This window comes from Eschrichtius robustus, chromosome 10, assembly GCF_028021215.1.
Source record: "Eschrichtius robustus isolate mEscRob2 chromosome 10, mEscRob2.pri, whole genome shotgun sequence".
In the NCBI taxonomy this organism is placed as follows: Eukaryota; Metazoa; Chordata; class Mammalia; order Artiodactyla; family Eschrichtiidae; genus Eschrichtius; species Eschrichtius robustus.
The window spans coordinates 8,680,035-8,692,866 of NC_090833.1; the positions used below are offsets into that span (position 1 = coordinate 8,680,035).

The window sequence follows — 12,832 nt, forward strand, 5'->3', positions numbered from 1 at the left end:
ATGGGTAAGCCCCGTGAGGGCAGGGGCTGGCTCTGTCCTGTTTGCAGCTGCATCTCCAGCAGCCAGCACACCGTCTGGCATACCACAGATGTTCAATGGATATCTGGGGAAGGAACAAGTGGTCTAAGAATAGAACTGAAACAAATCCGGAGACACATGTCTGTTTTCTGCTCCCACCTGGCTTAATCGTGTTGCAGGGATGGGGGCCGTGCAGTTACTGGCTGCTGGAAATATCTGGATTTAGAAGAGTTGTTTGCTCCTGTTTGGGCTCTGTAGCTTGGCTAACACACAGACCAAAGCCACGTGACTAGACACATCGTTCCATTGACACTGTCCATTACAAACTGAACACATCCATACTATGTCTAGCAAATCATTCATTTAACAAATATTGCAGAAAGCTTGCTTAGTGCAGCATCCTGGGGATACAGGATGGAAACAGACACAGCGCCGGCCTTTATGGAGCGTAGATCCATGAAGAGATCACACAGAATTCAGATTCATCTCAACTGTGATGGGTGTTACAAAGGGCACGTCCAGGGGGAGACTAAATGGTCTGAGGAGTGTGAGGCAGAGGAGGAGGGAGATGGGACAACCCTTCCTCTGCCTCCCCTCCCAGCTTCAAGCTGCCCTCGTGTGGTTCTCAGGCTCCAGGAGTGGCGGGGCCTCGGCCTGCTGCCTTCAGATGCCCGGTCCCGTCCTGTTTCCTTCCTACCTCTGCCAGGCCTGCCTGTCTCCTTCTGCGGCTCCCGGAAGGGCTGCCTCCTGAAGCTGCGTTTTTGGAAACATCTGCCTGATAAGAAGGCTGAGCTCATCTATGGCACAGGCCGCTGGCAGTGACAGGACCCTTACTGAGTCTCCCCTTCTGTTTACTTTCAGGGTTTCATAGTCTCTGCTCTCAAAGAAGAACCCCCACTTTGCAAGGACCATGAGGCCGCTGTGCGTGACGTGCTGGTGGCTGGGACTGCTGGCCGCCCTGGGAGCGGCTGTGGGCCAGAAGGAGGGCTTTGAGGGCACAGAGGAGGGCTCGCCCAGCGAGTTCATCTACCTGAACAGGTACAAGCGGGCCGGCGAGTCCTCGGACAAGTGCACCTACACCTTCATCGTCCCCCAGCAGCGGGTCACGGGAGCCATCTGCGTCAACTCCAAGGAGCCCGAGGTGCTCCTGGAGAACCGGGTGCACAAGCAGGAGCTGGAGCTGCTCAACAACGAGCTGCTCAAGCAGAAGCGGCAGATCGAGACGCTGCAGCAGCTGGTGGAGGTGGACGGCGGCATCGTGAGCGAGGTGAAGCTGCTGCGCAAGGAAAGCCGCAACATGAACTCGCGGGTCACGCAGCTCTACATGCAGCTCCTGCACGAGATCATCCGCAAGCGGGACAATGCGCTCGAGCTCTCCCAGCTGGAGAACAGGATCCTCAACCAGACGGCTGACATGCTGCAGCTGGCCAGCAAGTACAAGGACCTGGAGCACAAGTACCAGCACCTGGCCACGCTGGCCCACAACCAGTCAGAGATCATCGCGCAGCTGGAGGAGCACTGCCAGCGGGTGCCCGCCGCCCGGCCCGCGCCCCAGCCGCCCCCCGCCGCCGCCCCGCCCCGCCTCTACCAGCCGCCCCCCTACAACCGCATCATCAACCAGATCTCCACCAACGAGATCCAGAGCGACCAGAACCTGAAGGTGCTGCCGCCCCCTCTGCCCACCATGCCCACCCTCACCAGCCTCCCATCCTCCACAGACAAGCCGTCGGGTAAGTCCTTCCGGGAACCTGCAACATCTGGGCCTCAGAGCCGGGCGCCAGGCTTCCCTTGGCTGTGACCACAAGCGGGGGAAGAGCCGCGGCAAGTTGAAGCCGGGCCAAAGGCTTGCGCAATCCCCCAGCGGTCCCTTGGGCCAAGCCGCAGGAGCCGGTGGGGTGACAGGGGGACCACATTCCTCAGATGGATGCTCCAAGGTAGAACCAGGAAACAGGGGAATCTCAGAAGACAACAAGTGTTTTCTGGCTTCTGATAGGAAAAAAACCCAGGCCTGAGTCTTCTGGGCTCTGCGAGAGGTGCTCTGTGTTGGCAGGTAGGATGTCTCTCCTGCAAGCTCTCGCACTGTGCCTGGCACAGAACTGGCATTTGGTAAATGCTCACGGAAGAAACAACAGACCAGAGGAAAAGAAAGTGTTATCACAGCAGAAGTATGATGAACACATTGTAGGGAGGGGCTGCGGGGGAGGAAGGAGTACTTTCTAAAGCCCACATGTTTCCTAGCGTCTGCTGCGTCTAGAATTTTCAGTGATGATTCTATACACTCTTAAATACATGTTTCATCTTAAATAAATATGGTAATTCTCAAAATATCATCATGGGGGAGGAACGGGGCTGCTGGTAGGTTTTGAAGCTTGACCCAGATACTGGCGCCGGGCGCTTTCATGTATATTACATCATTAACCCCCACAGCTCCTTATGGAAGGTTAACTGAGAGGATGAGTGACTTGCTCACAGGCTTAGGATCCTCAGGCTGGGTCTGAATTCAGGCCTTTTCACTTTAAAGCTGGGGCTGACTCCTCTGTGCTCAGAGGACTCTGGGAATCCTCACTCTAGGGGGAGCATGAGCCCAGCCTCCTGAAGCTCAGTCTCTCATTCATCCAGGACCTTGTGTGCCTTACAAATGGGCTGTCGTAATGAGGACTACGTTCGCCTTTGCAAAAAAGTAACCACGTATCTGCTTCAAGTCAGTGATATTTGTACCACTTCGTTATATAAGCAGCGAGATATTTTTACTGAAACTATCCTGTTTTACATTTATTTCACACTTCTGAAAATAACCACCAGTACTGGGAAGAGCAGTTTCTTGCTAATTCCAGAGAAGGCTGAACCTGAGTGCACGAGGGTGGCCCACGCAAAAGACAAGGGCGGCGCTGTCTGCAGGTCTGTGGGGGTAGCCAGGTGCAGGGCAGAGCATCTTTCCTCGCAGCCAAGCCCTCTACTGGGTGTGCAGGTTGAGGACTTGTGCTCTGGAGCAGACTGACCTGGGTTCAAATTCTGATTCCCCCACTGATTAGCTCTGGGACATTAGGCAAGTCACTTTGCCCCTCAGAGCCTCAGTTTCCCCACCTATCAATAGAAGATGGATTAAAATAGTGCCTACCTGAGGATTCAATGAAATACTGTACAACATGTGGTTAGCACAGCTCTGGGCCCATGGTAAGTTTTAATACATGGTAGCTATGAGTTTCCTTTGGTCTTGGTCTCTTCATCTTGAAACAGGAGATTGAAATTTAAAAAACAGACCATTTTTAGCTCTGGCATTCTACAGCTGATGACTGGTTCATCTGTACACGTGTCTATTTTAAACTGGGAGTTCCAAAAGAGAGGGCAGAGTGTGCTAATACATCCTGATAGAACACCCAGAGGGTAAAATGTGCCCATGGCACCAAATGAAGGCTCAGCTGAATGATATAATTCTGACATGAGGCAAGCTGACCTCAATAGTTAGGCAACAGATCTCCTCTCGCTTAAGCATCTCTGGTTTCTGACTCAACAATTCCAGGACATTCCTGAGCTTGAACTAAGCTGGTGGATACATAGTGTAGGAATAAAGACCTAAGTTTGCACCCAGGCTCTACCTCTTATTAGCTGGTCACTCATAAGAAAGTTATTTAGTTCTTCTGAGCCTTAATTTTCTCCTCTATAAAATGGGGAGAAGAGTCATACCATCACAGGGTTGCTGTGGAAACTCAATGCAATCAGGCATGTGATATACATCATGTGGGGCAGCCAACAATAGCTGAGCCCCTACTCTTTGCCAATCACAGTGCTGGACTTGGGGGCTTGTGAAAACGACAGTCCTAACCTCCAGGAACTTAGTCTGGGGGAGACGGCAGATACATGAATGCATTGGGACCTATCCAGTGCCCACCAGTTCTAGACCCTAAAATCAGCACATCTGACAAAGGATTTCTCTGAGAGAGAGCACCTGTCAAAGCCAAAATTTCCAGAATGGTGTGAGAATTTACGGGACCAACATAACAAAGTACCTGAAATCAGGAATGCAGTGAAAATCATGGGCTGTGCAGTCACTGTGGTAACACCACAGGGTGCTAAGTGCCCGCCTACAGGCACTACAGCTACTAAGGTGGCATGACTGAGTCTGCCTGCAGTAGAAGGGACAAGTTGGACGGAGGTGGGGACGTAAGAGTGAAGGATCTGTAAGAGTTTACCAGGTGGACTTGGGAGTTGGGCAATTGAGTTACTAGTGGGTCCCCAGTGGAGATGAGTCCATGCAAAGACCCAGGGGCGTGGCCCTAATCCTGGCACCTCAAGTAGTTTGGCTCTCCTGCTTCTTCACGTGCATAATTCAGCCTGGACTGTGTGCATTCCAAGGCTCCTGCGTGCAACCAACCCCTTTCTCTCCCACTTAAGGAAGCACACCTGCATGGAGGGAATGGCAGTGATTTTATTACGGAGGTAATCTGAATGCACTACAATTTACCTTTTTTTTTTTTTTTTTTTAAGCAAAGCCTTCCCAAATGTTGGTACTAATTGTCAGTAACTGATTCCTTGTGACTCATCTGACCACTGCACTCCCACATGAGGCATTCCCTGCCGAGACTCAGCACCTGGCCGCAGAAGCTGAAGGGGCGGGCAGAGCCTGGAGAGAGGCTGGGAGGCCCTGCCCTTTCCTGGTGCTGGACCAGGCCAGGAGGAAAAGGCAGATGGTCTCTCTCAGCCAGTCGGTAGAGAGCTCTTATCAGGCCTGTTCTGAGAACTTAGGGGGCAGGTGCTGGTCTTGGAAGACAAAACCTTCCTCTGTGCTCTGGCCCAACAGATTCTTTGTTCTGGGGACATCACTCAGCCAGAGACACTTCTGCAATTAAACACCTCTGCACTCAAGCCTTGGCAGCTCCTAAATCTTTCATTCCACAACCTCAGAGCCACTTACTCTTTTCCTCATTGTCCGGGCCGCTCAGCCCGCAGCACGCCCTTCCCCAGGGGACTGAGGGAGCCATGGCCACTTATCTGAAGCTGCGCTCACCAGCTTGTTCCCAGCCAGACAGTAACAGGCTGGCCCCAGGCCTCTGAGAGCCTGAGTGACGGGGGCCCAGGAAGCTCCTGGCTTCCCTGGCGTCTCGCTTGGGTTTTGTCCCGTCTCTCTCAGGTCTGGCCAGACCTAAGGGCATTTCCATTAGGGTGATGCCTGTGATAAGGCCTGGGCCAAATGGCCCTGCCTGTGGCCCTCTCCCCTGGGGGGGTCCCGTGGCCGCCGCCCTCCCTCCTCCTCTCCACTCTTCCTCACGCTTACATGTCCCCGACCTCCTCCTCCACGTGTGTGCCCTGTGCACGCACGTCAATCAGGTCTGCTAAAGAGGAAGGCTGCAGGGGTCACTTTCTAAGAGGCCAAGGAGAGGACAGCATGGAGCCTCGGCTAGGGCCTGCTCTCAAGGTGGCTCTGGGAGGCCCAGGACACTACTCCTCAGCGCAGCCCAGGCACCGCCACGCACATGCCAGCCCTCCTGCCACGGTGCCATCCTAGGGACTGACCAGAGAAGGAAAGGCAGTGTGACCACCAGCTGCCACAGTGAGGCCTTGTCTGAAATGAGTCTTTAAAAACCAAAAGGAGTAGACATTTCTAGCTGTTTTCTCTCCTGAGAAAAACATAATCAGCTCAGTTTGTTTTCTCAGTGGATAAAGAGGGGACCATAAAATCATAAAATATTACAGCTTGCTAGAGGCCTCTCGGATCCCCTGGCATAGCCTTCTTGTCCCAGAGTCTGTCCGTGACAGAGCCAACACTGGTCCCTGGACTTGTAACTTCCAGGATATTAAGGTTCAGAGAGGTTAAGTAACTTAGCCAAGATTACAGAGCAAGTAAGTGGCTCAGCCAAGGCTCAAACCCAACGGTGTCTTAGCCACTCTGGGATACTACACATTCCCATGGAAAGGCTAGGGGGCAACTGGTGTGAAAATCACTCTATAAATGCTTGACTTGACCCCAGGTGCCAGCTGCCTGGGACCCGACTCTCCATCACTATTTCATGTACCAGGTTCCAGGCAGCTCCTTGTAAGAGATCTGGTAGATTTGTTAGTTTGTTATTAGAACTCTTACGGTTCTGATAACAAAGATATCAGTACTGTGAAAATAAGATAAAGAAAATAGAATTAAGTTAGCCTCATACTACAGAGTTTCTAAAACAACAGAGCTCTCCCACAGAAAACGTAACATGCACCTGACTTCCAGTAAATGGACCCAACTGAAGCTCCCGATAAATCTGATATTTCATTTGTATCAAATCTGGACAAATTGTCTGGAATTACTTCTACTCAGCATTTTAATGTATAGCTAAGTCTGAAGTCCTGATTTCTTTAAATATGTTAACACTAAGTATATAAAAATCAGTAGCTATGATCTGCTCTTGGGGCCACGTTAGGTGTCAACCACGCTGCTTCACAGATAACACACAGAAACCACCCATCCCTCACAGCAAATGGTCCACGGCCAGGGAGGCACAGGCAACTTGAAGCAGATTGTTTTCCTAGATGGATTTCTCCCCTTATATTTTATTTCCCATTATGAGGTAGGGAATATGTACATTAGACTGTGGTCTAAAATAGAGAACGAGATAGATCATGCGTGGCTTCCATTCCTTCTGGAGGTCAAGCGATGGTCTGTCCAGGTGAGCGCTGCTGGTCCCACATGCGCCTGAGGCCCGGCGGAGGGTTGGAGAAGGGCATTGTGAGGACAGTGAGGGTGACTACAGCCACCAAGCACTCGGCCTTTACGGTCACAGGGCCTGCGGGGAAAACCAAATCTGGCTCTCTTGCCTCCAGAGCCTGTGCTGTTTTCACTGTGCTATGCTGTCATGTTTCTAGAATGTTATTGTTGAACAAAATAAGACTCCCAAATTCATTACAAACTACATAATCAAGTGATATTTCAAAGAGCATTCTTTGCTAGCTTCTTCATAAACAAAAGCCACTTGAGCTCGAGTTGGGTCATCTTCCTCCTAGCTTTGCTTTCTCTTCTCTCCTCCTGGGGTACTTTGGAGCGGAGTGTGATGGCAAGCTCTCCCTCTATTACTCAGGCACTTTGCAGGGAGGACATTCGGCTAAATGCTCAGGCTATTTACAGCCCCGGGAGATAAACCACCAGCTTGTTATTGTTACAAGTGGTGAGCTGGCATCCTGCGGCCTGGAAATCCCAACAGTTTGGCATTGGGCAAAATGAACGTAATCTAGAAAATCCTGGAGCTCAGGCCTCTGTGGCCAGCTCACTAGTCACACGAATGGACTGCTGTGGTGAACTGATGCTGTGAACTGTATCATAACCCTGAGATACTCCCCCAGAAAAAATGATAAAGAAAGTAGCATGAAGTGAGCATCATACTACAGTGTCTAAGACAAGGTTGGCCCGGTTTGTCGAGCACAGTGCGTCATGTACTATTGTAAAAGGAACACAGCCCACTTCTCAGTGATCTCAGTCAGGAGCAAGGAAGGAGGGAGGCCAGAGAGACTGCCCCGGGAACACTGAGACAGCCCCTTCCACCTCTGCAGCACTTCAGCTGCCCCTGAGATGACTCTGGATGAAGAGCATGTTGGATCCTGGCCCTGCATCTCGAGGTGAGCCAATGGAGCTGCAGGGCCTGGAGCGCTTTTATGTCATTTCTTCAAATGAATAAGTGATTTTCCCTTAATGGATTTTTTGAATAATTTAAGTTAAAATTACTATACATGCAGAGAGAAATTTCACTAGGAAAGTTTTAAGCTTAAGTGACAAATATAACAGTTTTTTAAAAATTTCCAAATGTTGAAATTAAGATATCTTAGGTGGTGTGTTAGAGTGCCATCGAAAAGAACAGAAAATCCAATCATCTGGGCCTACCCCGGGCATAACGTGCAGTCTTTCTACTACAGACTGTCCAGGCTTCCCCAGGTAACAGGTTTCCTTTCTCAAGGTTTGGTCTGGATGCTAATTATCCTTTGTTGTGGGGATCCCTGTTTCCAGATGGATTTATTATTATTGATTCTCAAACTGGAAAGAACAGAATGAAGATGACAAAGGGAACGCAGCTCATGGTGGTGAGAAGACGGGAGATGGAGGAAGGCACGGGAGGCGCCAGGTGACTCTCGGCACTAGACTGGGAGGGTCAACACATGGTCACTGCCCCGAGAAGGCTTCTGCCCCAGAGAAGCCCACGGTCTGGTGGGGAGACAGAGCCCCCACAATCCCAATACGTGTGACAGCCACAGCACAGTACAGTGGAAAGAACCAGGGCGTGGGAGGCAGAGCCGAGTTCTAACCCCACGTCCTCTGCTTCCCAGTCGTGTGAGCACTCTGAGCAGGGGCTTGTGAGGCTGAAATAAAATTGTGTAAAGCACCTGGCATGTGAAAGGCTCTAGATCCGAGGCATTCATCACTCTTACTATATTCCAGTGAAGATAGATATGTAAGGCATGTGGGAACCCCGAGAAGGATCGAGTAGCTCTTCTGGGGTTGGGGCAGGCTTCCTGGAGGAGGGGACGAGGAGGGCTGAGGGCAGGCAGATGTGCTCTCACAACCACTGCCACTATCATCAAGAAATCATGAAGATCAGGCCTGGTGCTGGGCAAATGTCCTGTGTTCAGAAAGAGAAAAAGGATGACATACTAGAAATTGCATACCAGTTGGCATGTGGTCAAACCCCAGTGAAATTATAGAAAAGATTACGAAGAGGGATGTGTGAGCATTTGGAAAAGTAAGAGGTGATCAATGAAAGCCAACACAGGTTCTCTCAGAACGAGCCCATAAGCTGATTCCCTTTCTTGGGAAGGGTGAACGGGTTGGCCAACCACAGGAACGACCCCCCGTCCGCGATCTGCGGGGCGCAGTCATGGGTCTGATGATCTCCTCCACGATGTGCCCGCAGAACAGCACCACTCAGTCCCATCACTGCGACCGGGGAGCCCAGGGCTTCACCCCACCAGTCCGGGGAGCCCTAGGGAACTGCTCACCTCTGCACCCAGGGAGCCCCCCCAGAGCCCCGCCCAGTCTGACCTCTTTTCTTTCTAAAATCGCTTTAAAGTCTCTGTCTCTCCCCCTGCCCAAGGGTACTGGTGGAAACCTAGGAGTGGGCACAGTGCTTCTGAAAGTGTTCTCTGGGAAGCAATACTGTAATATCTGTGTATCCTGAGGTCAAACAGGCAGAAACAGGATCCCTTCAAGCTCTTCATGGGCCCAAGGGGCTCTTATTTGGGGATGCCTCAGAATGTACCAAGTGCGTTGAAATACACCCACCTCGCACATCTAATATAACTTTTACTGTAAAATTTTTGAAAGGATTTTTAATAATTTTGTGTTTGAAATTACTTGGCCAAGTGCAGCACAATTAATTTATGGTTGGCTCTGGTTTCTCGGCAAACATCAGGCATGTTCAGGAATTCTTGTGAAGTGAGAAAAATGTAACCTACAAATTGTTTTCAAAAGTAATAACGTTTTCTATGAAGACTAAATTTAACAATTAATGAATTCGACAAAATGTTACACTTTGTAGAAATTTAATTATATACTTAAAAATTTTGACTTTGCAGTTTTCTTTTCATATTTTATAGCTAACAAATTTTTTTAGGCCTCAAATACTTTTCATAAACTCCTGAAAAGCTTGTCAGCCCCAGGCAGTGTGCTCGTTGTCCGAGGACTTAAAGGGCCTGAACAGCAGGCACGAGCGTCTGGACTCTTTCCCCAGAAGGACCAGAAACGGTACTTAGAATGTCACCTCTGGGGCGCTGCAGGAACCTGACTGAGATGGCTTTGGGAATGTACCGTCTGTTCCTGTGTTAGGTTACTGTTTTGTGCTCTGGTTCACTGAAAAGTGGTGAGTGACATAGAATATACATGTTCACAACCAAAATAAGATTTCCCCATCCGTCTGGATACATGAGACTCGAGCAGCGCACGTGATTGTTCCTCGCCCCCCGCACTGGGTTTCGGCTCTCCTGCCTCACCCGGGACATCTGGCAGGTCCTCATGCTGGCCGGGGTGGGACTCACGCCTAAGCAGGACTCACACCTAAGCAGTGGACATGTGCCCTGGTGCTCAGATTATTCATTTGGGTCAGAAAATCCAATTTCAACACAACTAGTCATTTCTCCTGTTAGAAAACTGGTTCAGGGAGTGGCCAATAGACTTGTTGGAGGCAGACCATCCATGAGAATAATAGGAAACAGCACACGGTTCTCACATAAGAGCAGTGCTTCCTGGTGACATCACAGAAGCCTCTCTGCAGTGCCCACATATGGACTAAAACACCCCAGAACTTCTCCTGCAGGCCACAGGGTCCTCTGTGTGGCCTCAGGTAGGCAAGACTGGAGACTTGGGCTTAGCGGGTAGAGAGGCCTGTCAGGCTGCTGGCCGGCTGCGTGGTCTAGCCCAGCTGACGGCCGGGAAGGACTCTGCCCCTCTCCCCATGGCTCAGGCGCAGCAGGGAGAAGAGGCATCGCTCTGGCCCACACAGGCCCGATTTCTACCCACTTCTCAGCTCCTGGCCTCGGCCAATCGGCCTGGTCAGATATCCATGGGGCCGCACTTCCCTAGTGGAGGGGTGACTGCATTGAAAATTGATGCAGTTGGTGAGCCCATTTCTCCACTGGGGTCTGGGTGGGCGAGTCAGGCTGAAGGCGGTCTGCCTCAGACCCACAGGGAGGACACTGGAACTAGGAAGTTACCCGTAGGTCTGGGCTGGCTGCGGGCTCCAACTCGGCTTTACCAGAAGGCCCTACACTGGGGGTATTGAGCCCCGGAGCAGCCAGCAGTGAGTGGCTCCTGGCTTCCCGGGAGGCGAGGAGCCCTGTGTGCCTGACCCCTCTGTCAGGAACCCCAGTGAGGAGGAAGGGAGCAGGGAGGGGACTTAGGCCCCCCCAAACCCGATCGCCTCCAATGCTCACCAGACATCGGGGTCTGGGGGCCCAAGACCTGTAAACTCTGTGTTCCCGCTGCCAATGTCCCTTCTCCCCGAGGCCTCCTGACTGCAGGGCCTGTGTGCCTTCCACACCCTGTGCTGCTCCTCTAGGGAGCCACACAGACTCGGCTCGGCCATGGCAGCTGCGCTTTCCTTCATGTGGAACGTTCTGGCTGCAGCTCCGCCGACAGTGTAAATATATTCTTCACAGAGATGAGGTCGGGGCGCTCCCTGCACTCACAGCCTTGGTGCCGCTGAGTTAGTGTTGGCTTGGTGCTCCGGGCAGGGCTGCCCTTTCAGAAGGAGCGCCAAGTGAAACCCCGCCGGGTACTCCGCGCTGCTCCAAGGAGAGCCCTGCCCACCGCACACTGAAGATGCAGCTTCATTGACAAAAAAAAAAAGGTTTCCATTCTTCATTCCCATTAGTCTTTGTGGCCCTCTCTGCTGAAGTTCTGACTTTCACAGTATGCCTTTATGGAAAACATCCATCGGTAAATAATCTTATACTTAGTCTTGGAAATCCGAGAGCAAATACAGTCGCTTGTTTGGGGCTAGGGGATGGCGGGGAGTGGACAACTTCAAAACTACCAGCTTTCATCTATCGAAGGAAAGAAAAAAAGCACCCTCTCTGGCACCTGCCCTGGTCGGCCTCGTGAGGGGTGCTGTGTTCGGGAGACCCTCAGAACAGGTAGGGTTCTTTCCCTCTGTTTACAGAAGAGATGGAGGCTCAGTAAGGACCTGCCCAAAGTCACACTGTGAGGAGATGCGGCCACCGAGCTTTGAGCTAAGGGCTCCTGACTCCGAGTTTGGGGTCCTGTCCCCAGCACACAAACGCTTCTTGCACAGATTCCTGAGTTAATGTCTGACACCTCGGCTGACCCCCAGCAATGACACTGCGTATACGTAACAGGTGTAGATTTCTCATCAGAGGAGGAAGTTTTGCCTCAGCCGTTTTAATGGAGCCACATGATAATCTTACTGCTGCCGTTTTCTGCTGCTTTATCATTTTACTGCTGCCAACCTTTCAACGCCAAGTATTTTTCTGACTAATTTTCATCCATCATTTAATTTTCTGACCTTTGCCACTAGTGCCTTTAATAAGAAAAGGGAACATGTTTGAATGCCGGAGATCTTCTAGAGCTCTGCAAGGGTATCTGAGAGATAACTGTCTGGAAACATGCTTGATGGAAAGTCCTCAGCGTCATGTGAAGTGCAGGATGTAGGAGACGTATGGAGATTTTTTTTAGTAACAGCAGAAAATACTAAGCACGTCTACACTATTTTGCACTTACTCCATGATTCTAGAAAGCATGTCATACCTAAAAGGCCTTCAAGGAAAGAACTGCTAGATTTGCCTTTTAAAAAAAGGAAAGGAAAGATTCTCCATCATAAGAAACACTAAAATAGTTGTAAAATAGTCGAAATCGTTGTAAAATGGGCAAAGGACACCAAAAGGTAAGCATAGAAGAAAAACAAATCAAAGATTTAAAAAGGCATAACACCTTGACAGAGAAGAAGTATAAATTCTTATTTTTCTTAACCTGGCTGACCGGCAATGATTAAGACTAGTTGTAGGGACACAGAGAGAAGTCAGCCTGGGCCCCCTACCCTGGAGTCCGTTCCGGTTGAGGAAAAGGATGAGGGCTTTTGAGTGTGGGCTCTGGACGACCACTGGGTTCAGATACCGCATCTGCCCCTGCCGGGAGGGAGTGTCACCCAACGTCCCCATGCTCCCGTTTCCTCATCTGTAGGGTGGGGAGACTACTAGCTACCTGGCAGGTGTGTCAGGAAGATCTCGGGTATAAATGCATGGATGGGGCATGTAGTAAACGCCCAGCACATGTTGGCTAGTAGAAATATTTTATCGTACCTACCGTTCCAGTCAAGCCTCTCTCAGAGCCAGGGTTTCATAA

General features: G+C 50.8%; 2 protein-coding genes across 15 annotated transcripts in view; one reads left to right on the top strand and one right to left on the bottom strand.

The window, feature by feature from the left end:
* RALGPS1 (Ral GEF with PH domain and SH3 binding motif 1) overlaps positions 1–12,832 on the bottom strand; it is a 284,245-nt gene that overhangs the window by 108,418 nt on the left and 162,995 nt on the right. The gene's annotated exons all lie outside the window — the stretch shown is intronic.
* Positions 1–12,832, top strand: part of ANGPTL2 (angiopoietin like 2) — a 34,047-nt gene that overhangs the window by 12,499 nt on the left and 8,716 nt on the right. The window contains exon 2 of the mRNA XM_068552274.1: positions 880–1,748. Within this exon, the coding sequence (XP_068408375.1) occupies positions 929–1,748 (820 nt within the window). The 5' untranslated portion in view covers positions 880–928. The remainder of the gene's footprint in view (positions 1–879; positions 1,749–12,832) is intronic.